The sequence below is a fragment of the Manacus vitellinus genome, unplaced genomic scaffold, assembly GCF_001715985.3.
Source record: "Manacus vitellinus isolate BGI_N305 unplaced genomic scaffold, ASM171598v3 scaffold_12_pilon, whole genome shotgun sequence".
NCBI classification, from domain to species: domain Eukaryota; kingdom Metazoa; phylum Chordata; class Aves; order Passeriformes; family Pipridae; genus Manacus; species Manacus vitellinus.
The window spans coordinates 5447966-5466927 of NW_021938949.1; the positions used below are offsets into that span (position 1 = coordinate 5447966).

General features: G+C 47.5%; 2 protein-coding genes across 8 annotated transcripts in view; one reads left to right on the forward strand and one right to left on the reverse strand.

The window, feature by feature from the left end:
• Nucleotides 1–642: 642 nt before the first annotated feature.
• On the reverse strand, nt 643–16945 carry DRC3 (dynein regulatory complex subunit 3). Of its 3 annotated transcripts, none has more exons than XM_008928078.3 (13): nt 16833–16945; nt 15683–15855; nt 14205–14321; nt 12668–12834; nt 11931–12077; nt 10637–10756; nt 9424–9536; nt 7954–8128; nt 4793–4924; nt 3469–3539; nt 2554–2677; nt 1082–1213; nt 643–907 (listed from the first exon to the last, which is right to left on the reverse strand). In XM_008928078.3, the coding sequence occupies exons 2-13, from the start codon at nt 15837–15839 to the stop codon at nt 809–811; spliced, it is 1554 nt and encodes a 517-aa protein (XP_008926326.1). In that variant the 5' UTR covers nt 15840–15855; nt 16833–16945; the 3' UTR covers nt 643–808. The 3 variants fall into 3 exon arrangements, with proteins under 3 accessions (XP_008926326.1, XP_017944772.1, XP_017944773.1); XM_018089283.2 differs by lacking the exon at nt 16833–16945 and adding an exon at nt 16699–16733; XM_018089284.2 differs by lacking the exon at nt 11931–12077.
• Nucleotides 16946–17039: 94 nt separating this feature from the next.
• The window catches only part of TOM1L2 (target of myb1 like 2 membrane trafficking protein), a 57585-nt gene continuing 55662 nt past the window's right edge, over nt 17040–18962 (forward strand). For 4 of the 5 annotated variants that reach the window (XM_025894508.2, XM_025894509.2, XM_025894511.2 and 1 more), the window contains exon 1: nt 17040–17262. In XM_025894508.2, coding sequence (XP_025750293.1) covers nt 17184–17262 — 79 coding nt within the window. In that variant the 5' untranslated portion in view covers nt 17040–17183. The remainder of the gene's footprint in view (nt 17263–18962) is intronic. The other variant, XM_029957790.1, reaches the window with a different exon arrangement.

The following is an 18962-nucleotide window of genomic DNA, read 5'->3' on the forward strand; positions in this document are numbered from 1 at the left end:
TAAATCAGTGTTTGACAGGCAGCACCAGCCACGGGGTTTTCTGAGAGACCCGCTCCCTCCCTGGTGTGCATAGGCAGCCACCCTCTCGTTTAACCTTCCCACCTTCTCCTTGCTGCCTGCCTGGAGCAGCGCCGCCCCGGCCAGCACCGTTCCTCAGAAGCTGTCCAGAAGCGAGCGTGGCAGCGGCTGTCACCGAGCAAGGAGGGGAATTAATGACTCCTCGCTTGGCTGTCGTGAGCGGCGGCGCGTGAGCTCCTGTGGAACCATTGATTTCCCTTCCTGCTGGCTGGGGGCTGCTCTGCTCACGCTGCAGAAAAGCCGCTTGCGAGAGGCGGTGGGAAGATGAGGCTCCCAGGCATGCAGAGCCCCCGCCAGCCTTGTGCCTGCTGAGCTGGAAACCTGCTGTTATCTCGGGGGTGGTTTGATGGAGAGCGCTCCTCTCCTGAGCTGCTGCCTCGTGCCTGCGGCTCACAGGTTCCTGCCACTGTGCTTGCAGGTACCGAAGCTTTCAGGCATGATATGCTACGATGATTTGGTTCAATCAGCTCACAGCTGATCCATAACCCCCTGTGACCAGGTCTGAGCTGCCTGCACGGGCTTCGTGCCAACATGATGGAAGAGACAGAGCTTCGGATGCTTTTCCAGAGTCAAGAAGTAGCTTTTATTTGCGGTTTATGGTGGGATGGAAGAAACGTGCTTTTGGTTGGAAACGTCCCAGGCAGCTCGGGCATAGAGGCAGCTGTTCCTGCTGGGGGCTGTCCTGTGTGCCCCCAGCTGAGGCAGCTGCCCAGCCCTATTCCACAGGCTCCTAGATCTTTGTGTTATCCAGCTCTTTCTGGAGAGTGTTGATGTAGGACATGATCCTTTCGATACAGGCACGGTTTCTGTCGCTCTCAGTTTGGAAAGCCTGGACAGATTGAAACCGAGCAGTGAATCTGCAGGTGTGTCAGGGTCCCTTCCCGGGGTCCCTGGAGCACAGAGAGCTCCAGCAAAGGTCCAGGAGGGTCTCTCCTCGCAGTGGCCCTGCCACCTGGGCCAGAGCTGTCTGTGCCCCGTCCCCCTGAGCACAAGGGTCTCTTACCTTCTCGGTCACGGAGATGTGCCAGTGGTAGGTGTTGCAGAGCATGTCGCTCTCCCGCTTATCAATCTTCCGCAGGCGGATGCTGTGGGACATGTTGACGGCGTTGACAATGGTGTTTTTGTCCACGAGGAGCTGGGAGGTAACGTGACCGGATGAGGGGAGGGGGTGGGCACACAATGAAAGCAGCAGAGCTCGGAGGGAGCAGAACAGCAACTGCAGTGCTCCAGGGGAGAAATCAGCCCTCTGTTCAAACTGGTATATCCCTAGTCATGGGGATGAATCCAATGTTTTACCCTTGGCCTTACTACGGTGTAGTGGAGCTTTATCCCTAGTGCAGGTGGGGAAACTGAGGAAGCAACCTTGGTTTCACGTGCTGGGAGCTATGTGCAGGCAGGGCTCCTGTGCAGCTGGTGCTGAAGCACGGCTGCATATGCTCCAGCATCCCTGGAAATGGAAAATCACATTTGGAAGGGTCTCCTGCACTGGTGGCACTGGCTGTAAATTTTCATTTTTGGAGAGTCCCAGCTTCTAATGGAAGCAGTGACTTCCCCCATGGCTCTAAATAGAGGGTGGCTTTGCTAACCCATAATGACTCTTCTGCAGCCAAGTGCAGCTGTTGGACAAATGGAGATTGCTTCTCCCTGGAAATGGATGGCAGCGAGGCAAAATGGGTGCGTGGCAGCGGAGCAGAACCACCACCATCTGCACGGCCAATAAAGCAGAGAGCTCCCCCCGGGCTCAGGGGTCTGGTTTGTGTCTGTCAGCTCTTGATTACCTGGAGTTACGGAAGGCTGGGATAATCTGGACAGAGCAAAACCACAGCTAATGCAAACTCAAGTAATTGAGACACTAAACGAAGGAATAACAAAGGCAAAAAGGGCAGCAGGAGCACTGCAACAATCCCCGTGGGTTTGGGAAGGCTCCTGGGATCTTTGCTCTCACAGCAAGACTGAGGGGCTGGTGGAAGGCTCCATTTGAAATGTCACATCCTGCCTCCAGGTCAGCTCGAGGGCTGGGGGATCTCCAAGAAGGGCTTTTGAAATCACTGAGGCAAACAGAGCCCCAGTGCATGAAATTCAGAGCGCTGTTGAGATTCTGCTGTGGGAGCAGGGAGAGTCTGAACAAAACCAGCTGTGAGTGAATGCTGCAAAGATGCTGCCTGAGTGCCTGGAAATCAGCCAGAGCACTGAGTTGTGCTGGAGGCAGCAGAGATACTTCTTCAGCATCCCTCCTGAGCTGCTGCCACCAGCTCTGGCAGCACCCAGGGAAACGTGCAGTGCAGTTATCCCCTCTCCTAGTCAGTGGAGATGTCCAGAGCCAAGTGGGGCCTCTAAGAAGGAGGTTATGCTCTGTTTCAGGGATGGCTCTGGCAGCACTGAGTCTCCTGGAAATCCTGTCCCTTCAGAGAAGAGGCTGTGGCTTCCTTTGTTTGCTGACTCCCTACCAGAGATGGATTTTTTTGGTGCCCTCACCGTTAGAACATCAGCTGGCAAATCCTCCTCAAGCTTGCCCTTGAGTGATTTCTCCAATGTGGTGAGAGCAATCTCCATCAGCTTTTCATGGTACTGGTTTTCCAGGTCCCGGCACTGGCCCATCGTACAGAAGATGTCAAGGAAAACGTTGACCACACCCCTCACCAGTGGAGATTAAACAACTTCCTGTAACTGGGACTAAGTGTCCACAGTGGCTTTTGCAGGAAGGAGCCTGGCTGCCCCCAGAAGCTGCTGTGGTGGAGGGTATCTACTTTCAGCTCTTAATCACACATTGGGCCTCATCTCACTGCTAAAAATGACACAGAACTGAAAGAGGACCCAGCTTTGCAAGAGAAATCAGAGGAGGCCTCCAGGTAAAAGCTGAGCTCTGAGTGCAGTGCAATTATTTGCACCAGGCCAATAGATTTCTAGATTTAAAGTAGAGTAACCTGTCACTGAAGCACTTCAGTGTTCTCATCTCCCTTTTTTTCCAGAAGACATCACAAACACAAAAATGAAGGCCATTTAAAGAAATTTCAACAAGAATTGTAAGTATTTCATTGGCTGCTATGGCAGTAATGTATGTAGAAAACAGTCTAACCAGATCTTCCCATGGTTTTGTCTTCTCTGTGTGGAGAAGAAAAGAAAATTCCCGACAGGGTGAAAGCTGCCCAAGTCCCACAGACTTTCAGCACAGGAGAATTTAGATCTTTTTGTGCTCTCCACAGTCTCCACAGGAAGAAGCTGGGCACCTTAAATGACTGTTCCTCAAGGCTGGGAAAAGATATTTGCTATTGATTAAAAAAAATAAAATTAAAAAATAAAGTTTTTATCTTGATGGCTCATTTGTGGATTTAGAGGTGAGGTGTAGTACATCACTGAGAGGTCCAGGCCAACATACTGTGAAAAGGATATATCTCTTTAACATTTTCCATGAATGTTGATACTATGACATCAATGGTTCTTTTAAAACCCTGTAACTGCTCCTTAACAGAGGGGAAAAAGAGGAAATATCACAATGAAAACTTGCATAAACATAACAGGGAGTCAGGGAGTCTAGGAGGAATCTACAATTTACTGTAATTTGGACTCACTGCTGTTATTAGCATAGTCAGAAACTAAACTGCCTCGAGCATTTAAAGTGCTTTCAAAGTGCTGCAAGATTTTCTTTCCTCCTTCAGGGACAGAAAATCAGAATCAGTTTATTGGAGGGAAGTTGACTGAATGATGCCTTTACCAAGTGTCTGGGGCAAGCCAGCTGATCCTTCCTTACCCTCACCCAAGGAATGCCTGGATAGGGCTGTATTCCCACCCCCTGCCATGTCTCCTTGTCTGTGTGAAGAGCCTCTTGTCAGAAGCATAACCACTGCCTGGGCTTATTGCAGCTTTTGGGTTAGTCTTCAGAAATTAAAATTGCTGCTGCCTATTCCCTCCCTCAGAAATGGCTGATGGAGAATCTGTGAAGTGTTGCACTTAAATGTCTTGATACCCAAATCCTGCACATCCAGGAAGGCACACAGGGGGAAAAGTGCTTCTGCTCATCCCATCAGGGACCACAGATAGTGAGGGCCAACTCAGGAAACACTAAAAGGCACAATCCTGATGCGCTGAGGATCCATTCTGAGCTGCTGATTTCTGCCATCCACACTCCCAAAAGTAAACTGCTGCCTCTGCTTGCACACAGGCCACAGCTCCTGCCTGTTCATTTTTAAACAGATTACTTGGGTTTTCTTCCTTAAATGAAGATGCACATTAGCAGCCCTGCCCTAGTTTTTCAGGAAAAGTCTGGGGAGCAAAAGGCAGCTATTATGCAAGCAAATGCAGTAAGCTGAGCAGGAATGTGTGTAATTTTATTCATAGCAAAGATCAGCTTCAAAGAATTACACCTCTAGAATCCCAAATGCACACCCCATGCTATGCAGTGACTTGTGCAGACCTATAAAATGACTGCACAACCTCCCTTTCTCTGAAGTGTGGGAAATCAGCTTGGGGAGATGGGAAGGACATACAGTGTTCTGCTCTGAGAAACAGAAATCTGTTGTAAGGTGTGCAGGGCCTGATTTCACCCATATCAACTTTGAGCAGAGGAAGAATAAGATGGAGACAAAACTTTGGCCTGAGTGAAGTCCCGTGCTCCCCTCTTTGTGGAATGAGCTGCTAAACAGGGGGGCAGCAATAGAAAAGTGACACCCCCCATGTTCTGGCTGTGAGGTCTCACAGGTGTGTCCTTGGTCCTTACCTCCAGCTCGTTGGATAGCAGCGCTTCCAAGGTCATGAGTGTACCTGACAGCTGAAGGATGTCCTCCTGGCACTCGGCTCGTTTAGACTCAGCAACATCGTAACTCCTGGCATGATGAATCTCATCCAGCCTCTAAACACAGAGATACATAAATTACTTACAGTTTGTGTTCAGCACTCCATTGCAATCTAATTAACTTGTTACATATGTGAGAAAAGTTCCTGCTGCTGATTAGCTGAAATGAAATGTGATGATTCAGGGAAGTCTCCACATTTACATACTGGGTAGTCAACAGTGCTGAGGTTTGCTACTGCACTAATGATCCCGATCCAGGGGCAGTGCAGTGGGATTGGGAAAATGCTTCCTCATCCTCCACTCAGCCGAAGACTTTGGCCCTTCTTTGGTTTGCCTTCTGACACATTTCAAGCAAAAAAAAAGAAAAGGAGTAATATTAAATTCCTGACATTGCTGGCCACGAAGAAGAGATTAACAATTACTCGAGAGAAAGAAAAGCAGGCCTAAATCCTGATCCACTTCACACCAAGGAGTATCTTGACTGACTTCCATAGGGTCAGGATTTAGTATTCTGAATATGGAATACCTATCATTGCCTGCCTTCCCCTTACAGCAAGGATTTATTGCCCTTCAGAATTAAATATTGACGTCAGTTTTGTATCAGGCAAGATTTATGTTTTCTTGGATCAAAAAAAAAAAATCCTCTTGTGCTGAGCAATGTATTCTTTTCAAACCTGTTTAAAATAAGTTAACAATTGTTAAAAAAAGGAGGAAAAATATATATGTTTTATTATATCTAATCTACTTCTCCTGAGTGGGAATGGAACGGGCTAAAATAAAGAATTCTGATGAAAACCACTCCCAAAGGAAATGGACCGAATTATCTAAATTTTGCAGTGTTAAAAGGGGGAAGGGGAGAGCAAGGTATCTTCTTCTCCAATGTAAACAAGTTAGGAGGCTCAAAAGGCTCCAGAACCATTCAAGCTGCACCTCTGGGAGCAATAACTTCAAAGTTCAAGGCCTTTAATGCTCCGTAACCAACTTCAGAGAGCACAGTGATTTTACAGGTTACCCAAGTTTACATGAAAGGATTACAGCCAGACAAGCAGCCCTAAGAATGGCTCACAGACTGGAGTCTGCTGGGGCCTCTGTGCCTTTTGAACTCCTCCAGCAATTCTAAATGACTGGGGAAATGCTGTTAAAACACTGTGTTCAGTTTTGATATCAACTCCTCCAATATTTATATGAAAACTGTAATGCTGTGTCCTGTTCAGAGAATCACAGAATGGTTTGGATTAGAAGGGACCTTAAAGTCCATCTTGTTCTACCCCCTGCCATGGGCAGGAAGACCTTCCACTAGACCAGGTTGCTCTTGTCCAACACTGGCCTTGGACACTTCCAGGGATGAGGCAGCCCCAGCTTCCCTGGGCAACCTGTGCCAGAGCCTCACCACTCTCACAGGGAAGAATTTCTTCTTATATCCAATCTAAAACTCCCCTCCTTCAGCTTAGGGCCATTTTCTCTCGTCCTGTCCCTCCATGCCCTTGCAGCTCAGTCCATAGCTGATCCTGTAGGTCATCAAAGATGAAGAGCCAAAATCTGGCCTTTGTCGTGTTTCTTTGGGCTTGATTTTGGATTTTTTGTTGTTGGGCTTTCTTTCTTTTTGTGCTTTTTTTAGCTTTCTTTTGTTGGTTTTAGGGTTTTTTTTATGGAAAGTATAATGGGAATTAAAGTGCAAGTTTAACTGAACATGCACATCAAACTTTGGGTTGGAACTGGAGGATCCTTCAGTCCCTTCCAACCCAAACTATCCTGTGATCCTGTGACTCTGGCAGTGCTGCCAACTCATGTCCCAACCAGAGCTGCTGGAGCCAGTTTTCCAGCATGAGTCAGCAAGGTCCAAGGCCCCAGGAGCAGGGTGACTCAGCAGCTGTCAGCCTGTGACGAGGCACTGGAACAAAAGTGACCTGGTTTGCAGCCAGCGCTCGTGACTCTGCTGGTGTCACTTGTCAGGGACCTGCTCTCTCAGCTGACAGTGTTACCAGGCTTTAACCACCTCCCCCCTTTATTTTTCCTGTGGAAACAAAATCATGATCCATCTATTATGCATGGTTAGAAAGGGATCCAGCTAGAAGCTACGCCCTGAGCAGCCACAATGGGTGGCTGCAGTTGAACAGAATGAAAAGAGAGAGTTTCTGCTTTAAAAAGACTAGAAATACATTACAATAACTTCATCTGAGGGTTTTTTTTTGTTATAGTTCTTTGAGCTGTTGTTGACAAAATGAACTGAAGCAGAAAATTACTTGAAAATAAACTGAATACCCTGCAATTTCCTTCCTTTTCTTCCCCATTTTTCAATGAAGGGAGAGCTATCAGAGACATCAAAGAGAAGGGAAATGGCATTTAATCTGACAAATCTATATTTTAAATCAACTTCATAAAAATATTTAAACTAAAAGAAAGGTTGAGCATATCCATTTTCTTAAATGTTGGTAACTTTTCTGGATGGCAAAAACCAAGTTAAAAAACTCCACTCTGTTTAGCCACTTTTTTTCTGCAGAGCCTTGAAGGACCTTTACCTTTAGAGATGATAATTATGACATGTTCATTTTGTTCTATGCTGAATTTCCAGTATAGATAAAGGCTGTATTAACTGGCTGTGCTTTGCCCAAAGGGTGGAAATTTCAATTCCCAAATTTTTATCCAACATAAACTACTAAAAAACTTTTAACATTATGGTATGATGTCATATTAGCAAAAAAAAAAACAAACATTTTTTCTTCACGCAAATCTATACTGTAAAAAACTTGTAAGAAGATATCAGTGAGTGAGCACTGGAAGAGGTTGTCCAGAGGGGCTGTGGAGTCTCCATCCTTGGAAATATTCAAACACAGTCCTGGGCAGCCTGGTGTGGGTGGTCCTGCTTGATCAGGGGCATTGGACCAGATGACTTTCACAGGTCACTTCCACCTTCAACCACTCTGTGATTCTGCCATTAGGCATCAAATACTGATTCCCATTACAGCAGTGTCAATCCAGAATAATTTTCCTAATTTTAGTGGAGTACACCCTCATTTTCAGTGACATTAAAAGCTGGCATATGATGTAGAGAAATCATGTATCAAACAAACAAAAGTATAAATTACCTGTTTGTTCCGATTTTCAAAGTCAAACATTGCTTTCTTGCTCTCTTCCTGGCTGGCTAATAGAATTTCATGAAGTTTTTTGTAGAAATCAGAGACTTCAGCTTCTCGTTTTTCATACTCTTCCAGTCCATAGTTATACAGTTTCCCACAAACTGAGACAAACTCCTTCCTGTATGTGACAGCAGAGTCAAGGGCTTTGCTTGTTCAGTGGAGCAACATGTTATGTTCCCTCCACTTCTGCAAATCTGAGGAACAAGAGCTACAAGCTACTTTTATGTAAACCCTGTGGTTCTTGCTGGGAGCAGGCTGCCAAATATTCTGTCTGGGGAAGGACTGGGTCACCCCTTCACATTTTATGCAGAGGATTTTGCTGCCTTAAGGGTACGGAGAAAGCTGTGGCAATTTGAGGGGGCAAAAAGCCTTGAGGAAGAGAAGGAAATGCATACACTTGTCTGACTCTTCTGACACAGCAGCAGAAGGAAGCGTACAACCCTATCTATCTTCACAAGTGTGAATACAGTGCCTGGGTAGTTAATAAATACAGCTCTGGAGCCTACAGCCAGAGCACAGAATAAACTACTGACTTGGTAGCATCACAAAAATAACGTCAATTTTTCTTCTGCTATTATCTTGGCAACGGAATTGTTTTTGGAGTCTACTGTAGTTAAGCCGTGATGCATTTTTCCCCAACAGTGTAATGCAATTTTAAGGAAGGTCAAGTTACTGGCCTTGACAATACTCTATTAATCTGAATGAGAAAAGAAAAAAGGCAAAAAAAAAGCGTCTGCTTTCTGCTCCCCCGTGTAGGAGCAATGATCAGAAAAATGTGCTGGCCTGGAAACTTCCCGTTGCCAGTTCTGGCAGGTTGTGAGATATGCGACTCGTATCGTTCTGATTAGTCTGTTCCTATCTCCCACCACTTCAATTTCAACATGATTTTAGCGGCTGCGCTCTCACAATCCAACTGACAGAGATTTATCTTCCAGCTCATTTTAAACTTTAAGTGGATTGCAGACTTAAAGAAAGTACAAAGCCTTGATTCTTGCGGGGTCACAAAAGGAGGCCGCCGAAATTGTGTTTGGTTCAGGGGAAGGAAAAGGAATATGGTAATTACAACGGTGAGAATTTAAAACGCTGGGATCTCATGACCTGTCGGGGATAGAAACGAGTGGTTTTACAAATGGGATGTTTCAAGCTGGGCTGGCCAGCTTGCCAGTAATATGAACCATTTGTTTGGAGCCCTCATATTTCACAAGATATCAAGCCTTAAAGCTGTCAGTGGTCTCACAGTCTTGCAGCGTAATTTTTGGTACCATTCCAAAATTGAACACAGACTGTCTCAGATCTTAGATCAATGTAGCTTTCAGCCCTGGACAAAAGCAAAGGATGAAGAGTCCCTGTGGGTACACCTCTTTCTTAACTCCAGGCATTACCTTTTAGCTGTAGGTATTCCAAACCCAGGAAGGATATGCCTGCAGCAGGTCCCCCACTCCAGGGAGGGAAGCCAGTTTGGCAGCTTCTGTATCATCTTCATACAGACTGTCAAACAGGAATGATCCATTCAGGTGCTCAACAAAGGCTGTCTTTGAAGAGAAACAGAGGAAAATAAGTAAAATAAAGATGCCAACCTGCTGCCAGTCCTCAGGATGTGTCTCTCTTACAAGCACCTCACCAGCAGCTGAACACTGGTGCAGACACAGTTATACCAACACAGCAGACACACCAACCAAGCCAGGAAAGCACCTTGCAACTGGAGTGAAACCCACCCCAGGGGCTTTGCTGCTACAACTCTGTAGCCTAAGGATAGAAAACACTGTTTAATCTCATATCATAGAATCATAGAATCATAGAATGGGTTGGAAGGGACATTAAAGAGCATTTTGTTACAACCTCCTGCCACGTGCAGGGACACCTTCCACTAGACCAGGCTGCTCCAAGTCCCATCCAGCCTGGCCTTGGACATTTCCAGGGATGGGGCAGCCACAGCTTCTCTGGGCAACCTGTGCCAGTTGCCAATATATGACCTTATCACATACAAACACATATTGCAAGGCTTTTAAGCCTTTCAGGTAAAGTGTTAGTGGACTTTGGAGAGGGCTGGAGGGAAAACATGCAGACATCCTCCCTGTCACTGAACCACCTCCTGCTCTTCAGCCCGTGTGACCTTCCAGAGGTCTGAAATACAGAGCCAGGCCACAAATGAAAGCACCATTCTGCCTGGTGTTGTTTTCAGTCTGGTCACAGGACTACAGGGATCTCTCAAAACCCTGAAGAGTTTAACCATAAAACTAATGAAAAGCCATTAACTTAGTGTGAAGGAGAAAAAAAGTCACTTCCCTATGAAAATTCTAACAGTTCCCTCAGACCTGTAATTTTCTCAATCTCATGTCAGGTTGATAAATTCCTTGGGTATGATTTACTATTTAGCTTTCCAGGGTCTATATCTGTAGTTCCATTGTTCAGCCCAAAGAATTATGTTCTCCCATGTCATGTGTATTCCACAGCAGTTCCTGTTTTCATTCAAAAGATGAGATTCAGGGATCACAGAGATTAATCCAAGCCTTAGTTTTAGCAGAGTCGATGTTAACCTCTCATTAAATCTCCAAGCATGTAAAAGACAAGTCAATATGTGTTTGTGCTTCTTTCTCCTGAGACAACACACAACCAGCCAAAGAAAACCTACCTCATGGTACTCCAGCTCTTCCTGCTTTGCCTGTTTTATCTCCTGAAGAGCAAGGGCCCGAGCCTCTTCTTGTTCCAAGGGCTTAGTAAGATCTTGATACTTTGAAACTGCATCTTCTCTCTGAGAAATACAGATAAAGCATTTGTATTAGATTATCCAGCAGTGCTCAACAAATCTGGGCATAGGTAATTGATCTTTCTAGAAAATGCACCTGAGTGACATCTGCATCTCCATCTATTCGTGGGCTTTTTATTAAACTACTTATGAAGTTTCTAATCCATTCCTCATACCATTTTCTGTTGGCATATTACTCTGCTTCTGCATTCAGTGCATCTGAGCTAATTCAGTCGCAGGAAACTTTTCTCTCCCCATTTTCTCATCTTTGGAGTTGTTTTTTTCTCTCTTGGCAGGAAGTACTATTTTGACTTCTAGAATTTGAGCTCTGATTTGATCAGCCAGTGAGGTTAATACATTTTCTAGGGAGGAAGAAGGCTCTTTGGAGGAGTGGATGGCAAGGTAGTACCAGGGGCAAGAACCTCATTAGCTTGAAACTGAAGCTTGACAAATTTAAGTATGCAGTTCTCTGACGTACTGTCTGATGAGCAGGGACTGCACTCCATGACCTGGAAAGCCCTTCCAGTCCTATGCTAAGAGCAATGTATCTTCCAAGTACAGCTCCTGCTCTGTGCCAAACAAATTTACAATTAATCATGTTCCTTGGTTACTAAAAAAACACCTGAACAAAAAAACCCCTCATCTTTGTTCCTTTGAGCTGTGGGATGAAAAAGCATCCCACGGGTTACTGGTGAGGATGAACTATCAGAAATCAAGAGTGGGAAGTGCTTCCAGGCACCTCCTTGCCTGGATGGTCTGTCAGTCTGCCACTGAAATAAATGTCTCTGTGAGCAGCAGGACCACCAAGCTTCCTTCCCCCTGGATCCTTGTCTCAACACTCATTTCTTTGAGTTCTCTAAGAAGACTTGCACTCACACTGCAGCCTCTCTGTGGCAGCAAGAACCAGGCCCCTCTCCCACACACAGCTGCTGATTTTCACAAAATCTGTGAAGACATTGTGCTTCTGACACCTTTACCCCTCTGTCAGATTTGATAGAATTTGGCCTACAGGTTCACAGCTGTTAGGTGGAAGAAGAATAAACACTGTGTGCTTCTGTGAGCCTGATTTCTGCAGGGAGCCTGCCCTCAGTGCTGGAATATTGCTGGCACACCAACAAAGGAAAGGCTCTGTAAGAAGCTGTTGCCTGATTTCCCAAGCAGGGAATTGCAGAAATCTTACCGTGGTGTCTCTCACGAGCTTGAAGTCCAAGTACACCAGGTTTGGAAGATGAGCAACAACAAACAGCATGTACTGCTTGTCATCACAGAAGGGGTTCCCAGACAGGTTCAGTGTCCGTAAGCTTTTTAACCTCCTGAGATAGACAACCTGTGCCAAAGGGAAAGAGACCTGTACTTCCAACTGCTGGGGAAACACAGCCTTGAAATTTGTTGCTCTTTTTACATTTAGGTTGGAATATGTTTTCTGCTCCACTGCAAAATTCATATGACACTCAATTATGAGTTTCTAATGCTTTTGGGAAAGGAAATACGTAAATTCACATTGGGAATACCTAGACAATGGGTGGAGAGAGAAGGCAGATGGGGTAGGCAAATCACAGGTCTTAGATGGGTAAAATGCCCTGAAAAGAACCCCCAGTAAATCCTAGTCTCCTTCCTTTTCTCATATGTAACCACTTATCCCTTTTCTAGCTTTCATGGGAGCCAATAGGAATTTTGCCATGGCTGACAGCAGTGACAGAACTGGGCCCCCAGGAGTCAATAATCTAAAGGAGAAGTGGCTGCAGGAAGCACTCAACACCAGGACAGAGGATCCAAACCACAGTGGACATTAGACTACTTAGAAATCCTAAGGAGAATTTTCTCCCCTAGGGAGGGGCTTGGATTCAGTGGCAAATGTCAGTTTTAGAAAATCTGATCCTTTGACAAGGAATCTTTTCAAAGGCAGGGAGCACTCACATTTTCCAGATTGGTCAGGTTATTCTTCCCTATGGAGAAAATCTGCAGCTCTTGCAACGTGTCCATATTCTCAATTTTAGATATTCTGTTACTGTAGAGACTGAGGTCTTGCAGTTTGACAAGGGTATCCAGGCCCTCAATTACTTCAATATTGTTGAAGGACAAGTCTGGGGAAGAGTTTAGAAATCAAAGGTAAATTATTTCCAGCAGAACACCCTGATTCAGACCTTGCATTTAGCCTGGCTCTGGATTTAGGAGTTTATGTACAGATTTTCCTCAGGGGTGGTCAGTGTCCCCACAGGAAAAGCTTGGCATTAAATCATTCTTTATTCCTATCTCCTCATTGCAACTGTCCATGCAAATTCTAAATGAGAGGAACAGCTGAAGTTACTCCATGCAGAGTCCACATACACAGCCTGAAAGGGACTTCTGCCTTATGGGGAAACCCAAAACACAAGAGGTGGGGAAATTCCCTAAGAGGGGAATTTCTGTGAGGAATTTCTGTGACAAATTTGACACTCCTCACCTTGTTTCTTTCAGACTTTGACCTGCCACACCAATGCCACTGTTGTGGTCACTCTCATAGGACAGACATATCCCAGTTCCACATCAGTGGAGGTTTGCAAAGGCATACACCCACTTTATATATTTCAGTCCTTGAAACATCCTCTTCTCCTGCCAGAACATCTATCCTAACACCACGACTAAGGGCAGTATTTGCTCTCTGGCCAGTACTGAGCAATTCAAGAGTCCAAAGACAGTTGATGAGGTTACTTGGGTGGCTGAGACACTCGTGCAGCAGCAGCAGCTGAACCACTGCAGCCTTTGGGCAAACAGAACATGAGAATGTGCTTCAAAACACTCTGCTTACACTGTGGTGATCAGTTGGTGATTCACAAGTGCATCAGTCATCTGTGGAGCAGAACAGTGCAGACAACTGGGTGGAAGAGCCCATTAGACATCTCACGATGTGCTTACGAGCTGCAGCCCTGCGTGCTGAGGATATATTTAGACTTCCAGCCAGCAATGTGGCTACAATTCCAGAGAATGCTCCAAGCTGTGCATCTGTGCAGCTGAAAGGAGTCACATAAGGCTACAAGGACAGGCACTTCTTGGGACAACAATGACACCAAGCCCTTAAGGATGCAGGGGTAAAGATGGCGGGTTGCAGGCTCTGAAATGCCTGCAGTAGCTTTGAAAACATGCTTCTAAATCACAGAGGTGCTTCCATAAATATTCCTGAAAGTCATCTCCAAATACAATACGAACCCTGGAAACAACCTTGAAACCTCAGCATCCTGTTCCTGCCACACCAAATGTATTGAACCCAGTTTTGAAACACATGAAGGATTGTTTTGCAGCTCTGATACTCAGGCATTTTGACATTTGACAGTCAAATAAGGAAACACACAGACAGCTGACAGCCTTCCCTGGGAAAGCTCCTATCAGTCGTGTTTGAGAAGAAAGGTGACATCCTGGTTTATCACAGATTGCTCTGCACCTGTGAAGGACCCAACCTCCTATGCCTGTATCTCACCAAGCCATACAAGGTGAACCAGACTCTCCAGAGCTTCTATCTTCTCAATGACATTGTTGTCCAGCTGCAGTTTAGTCAGATTCTCCAGCCGCCACAGATTATCAATCTGCAGGATACCTAAAGCCACAGGGGAAAAAAAAAATAAAATAAAATTGCTTTTCATGTGAGACAGCTTTTGGTTTACCAGACACGCTGTCTTGCACAAGAGAAACATGTCCAGTCCCACCTCCAAAATGACTTTCAGCGTGTGATGAGTGCCCTGGAGAGCTCAGAGGTGCACTGGCTGGATGAGATTTCAATGAAACAGCCCAGTTAACCTCAGTGTCCTGCACCAGTGCATGCTGCTCATCAGTGAGGCCAACGAGGCGCGGAGGGGCTGCTGACTGTGGCCCTGCACTCCAGTGGCTTTATGAATCCACCAGTAGGAGGCCTTGACCTTCATTTTCCCTTCCAGCTCCGAGAGGGACATTTGGGATGAGCTCTGCTTTTCTCTGCATTTGCAGTCTAGCAGTTCCCAGCTCCTGCTTTTGTAAATGACTCTCCTGCTCCCAGCATTCTCATCACAGGAGAGGAAGTTAGAGTCTACTCTTTCAGTGAAGGCTGCAGTTTAGAACTAATCAATATCCCTGCATTTAGCTTCCTCCAAAAAGCAGAATCACAAGGGCAGGCTGTTAGGCACTACATCAAAACATCAGCACCAAAGTGACAGGAAATACAGAACATTCTCATCCCCATTTCTCTTCTCAGAACTCATCAGTTGCTCTCCAGCTATCCTCATTTACTGAGGGCACACTAGAGCAAGAAATTGCATGCACAAAATATTCACACAGTCTGTATTTCGTATGTGCAAACAAATCTATGATCCACTAGGATCAGGTCAAGGGAGTCTTTTCTAAGGAAATCAACTCATACACACATTATTTTACTGGAGCACACAATGAATAATCGAGAGTAGATTTTTGCCCATCAAATTATAACACCCTCCCCCCAATACTCAAATATTGAGCCAAATGTTCTTCCTTTTCACTTTTTGAATGCAAGTTTACGGCTGGTTTGATAGTAAGAGGCAAGCTGTGAAAAAGCTATGGATGACCAGAGGACATCACCAAATTGGACTGTAATCACCATAACCCCCAAAATTGCTCTCACACAATCACCAGCCATGGCAGAGCCTGCCCGGGGTTGGATTTGTCCATGCACTGAGGGGCCCTATAGGCCCGTGGCCTGTAGGTGTCACCACAATATAAATGTTAAATGAGAACAGCAGTGACAATAACAATGGGAAGCAAAGCAGCTTTGAGGTTACCCATCAGCTCGCTCATACTTTGCACAGGGATGACCAAAAATGTAAGTCCAGATGTTATTTTTCACATAAAAATTCCAAGCTAATTGTGATTGTTTAATTGCCCGCCCTGTGCTTTGCTCTATTACCTTCTAACAAAAGAAGAAGGAAAGAATGCATATATTCTGATACTCACTTTTAAAGCTAAGCTGTAGCTCTGTCACATCCTTAAAGTTAATATTTTCCCCTTGGGCAAGTTCTCCAAGGTCCTCTGGACACGTCTTTTCAACGGCTTTCAGAACCATTTCATCATCGATAATGTTTGGCTCGACGTCATTGTAAAACTGACTCATTGTGAGAAGTGTCAGCCTTAAAGGACAGAAAGGAAAAATAAATTAGATCACTGCCCTGCTAAAATTTCCAGCAGTCACAGAATCACAGAATTCCAGAATGGTTTGGGTGGGAAGGGACCTTAAAGTTCATCCAGTTCCACCTCGTGCCGTGAGCCGGGACACCTTCCACTAGCCCAGGTTGCTCCAAGCCCCGTCCAACCTGGTCTTGGATATTTCCAGGGATGGGGCAGCCACAGCTTTTCTAGGCAACCTGTGCCAATGCTTGACAACACTTTCAGTGATGAAATTCTTCATGGAAATTTAAATGTCCCTAATGTTGCCCTGGAGGCATGAGACTATTTGTCTTTCCAGAACCGTGCACAGCTAATGAGTCAGTGTGAAGGACTGGAATCGTCAAGCTTTTGCTTGTGTAAGATGTCTGTAATTATGGAATTTGTTCTGATTTTTTTTTTTTTTTTTTTTTTTGCATAGGACAGGAAGGATAAATGTCTGAGTTTAGGGAGTTCTGTCCTCATCATGGCTTTTTATTAACAAACCAAATCTGTGCTCAGTAAAGACTAAAGGGCAGCAAGTTCTGGGTTTATCCATCCTTGCCCTTCCTTTCCACCTTTCTTGTAGAATCCCAGGATGGTTTGGGTTGGAAGGGACCTTAAAGCTCATCTCGTTCCACCCCCTCCCATGGGTAGGGACACCTTCCATTAGACCAGGTTGCTCCAATCCCTGTCCAGTCTGGCCTTGGGCACTCAGCGATGAGAACTTGTCATTCGTCCCTTCAGAAGCGTCCCTTTAGAAGCGTCTCTTCTAACCACCTTTCCCCGGTGTGTGGGAAGAGGCCACCGGTTCCCCCCGCGAGACCCACCGAGGCCGAGATCCCGGCCTCTCAGGCCTCTCACCCGCAGGCTCCGAGTCGGCTCTGTGCCCAGTTCCTAATTCCTTATTCTCGATCCCCTATCCCCGATCCCCTATTCCCGGTTCCTGGTCCCCGGTTCCCACCCGCGCCTCGGCGCCCGTTGCTAAGGAAGCTCGGGCGCGTTGCTAAGGGCGGCCACATGACCTCCTCAGGTACCAATGGGCGCGGAGTGGGTGGGAAGGCCTGCTGCCAATCAGGGCGCAAGAAATCCGTGTCAGCCAATCAGCGCCGGGACCGTGCCCTAGGGGCGGAAAGGGGTTCGCGTGATTGACGTTTTTCTTACCCAATAACGTTACAAAAAGGTTTGGCCTTTGCCCAATGGCGAACTGCAGTCGCAGTGTCCCCACTGTCCATCAACCGGGGGCGGGGAAACGGGCGGGACTACCGTGAGGGCGGAGCCCTCGCTTGACAGTGATGGACACGTCTCTCAACCAATGACACTGCGGCGCGTCCGGACAGAGCCCAATGGAACGGAGGGAGGCGGGTCGCTCTGGTCAGAGCGCGCTGCGATTGGTGGCCGCGGCTGTCCAGTCAGCGGCGCGGTGCGGAGGGGGGCGCCCGCGGCGCTGTTTGTTGTCATCCCAAGATGGAGTTTCTCTGGGAAACCGTTCAGCACCCCGTGGGGCAGGCCTTCGGTACGGGCGGCCAGGGGGGGCGCGCGGGGGCCGGCGAGCCCGGGGAGCAAGAGGGCCTTTGGAGGGTGGCGGGGGCCCCCGGGCAGCGCGGTGGGGCTGGGTGTCGGTGAGGGGCTGTGGGGGCGGTGGGGGGCTGGAGGGCCCGATGGGGGGCTCTGGGGCGGTCGATGAGGGCTGTAGGGGCTCGAGGGGTTAGTGAGGTGATTGTGGGAAGCGGTCTCTGAAGCGCGCCATTGGGGCTCTGGCGGCGTCGGCGAGGGGCTGGGGGTTAGTGGGGATATTTGGGGGTTGGTGGTGATCGCTGGGGGTTGGTTGGGGGATCTGGGAGCATGGTGAGGCAGCTGTTGGGCTGCTGGGGGGCTGTGGAGGTGTGGGGGGTGTCTGTGGGGAGTAGGGGTTGTGAGGTTAGGTGGGGGCTCGGAAGGGTGGGAGGGGGGTTTTTTTTTGGGTGTGGGGGGTGCTGGAGGCCTCGGGGGCGCTTTTGTGGGGTTAGTGAGGGTCGTGGGGGGCTCGGTGGGCAGCCAAAGGCTGGAGGGCAGGGGGGCCTTGGGCAGCCTGTTGTCCATGGGGAGGGAGCGATTCCATGTCGAGATGGATGAAGGAAAGTTGTTGTATCTCCCAGCTCTTTCTCCTGCATTGTGAGTGCCTTGTTCCAGACCACCCTGTTGTTGGTCCACCTTTTCCCAGAGTGCTGAAATCCCCCTGGACCTGTGTGTGTGCAGGGGGGCGATGTGGTTCAGAGACACAAACATGGGCTCAGCGTTCAGCCTGGAGCTTGAGCTGTGGTTTTGGTGACACTTTGGTGCCATTAGCAGGTGGTTCTGAGCCAGCTTTCACTGCTTGGCCAGTCAAAGCCTCCCTGGGCTGCTGGAGCTATTTCCTGCCTCCCACAGACACGTTCATTCATGGCAACCCAGGTTTCAGTCTGGGACCCTCGGGGAAAGCCTGGGCACCACTTGTGCAGAGTTTGATAACTCTGAGTTCTCACCTTGGCTAGGTGGGCTCTCAGTGCCTCCTGCACTCCTCTCTTGAGCCCTGAAGAAATATAAGATCTCTGACATTGTGCTGGGAAGGAACAGGCTGGCTCAGGTTCCTGCAGTGCGGGGCTGTGCTGGGCAGTCCCCAAGCCAAGGTGAGGCTCAGTTGAGCAGCTATTCTGGGAGGAAAGGTTAGGAGAATTGGGATTGTTCAGCCTGGAGAAGAGAAGGCATCAGGGTGACCTAATGGTGGCCCTCCAGTACCTGAAGGGAGCTGGACAGGGACTTGGGACAAGGGCAAGGAGTGACAGGACAAAGGGGAATGGCTTCACACTGCCAGAAGGCAGGGTTAAATGCAATATTGGGAAGGAATCCTTCCCTATGAGGGTGGGGAGGCCCTGGCACAGGTTGCCCAGAGAAGCTGTGGCTGCCCCATCCCTGGAAGTGTCCAAGGCCAGGGTTGGACGGGGCTTGGAGCAACCTGGGCTAGTGGAAGGTGTCCCTGCCCATGGCAGGGGGTGGAACTGGATGGGCTTTTAAGGTCCCTTCCAACCCAAACCATTCTACAACTCTATGAATGCTCTTGTGTTGACATCCCCCT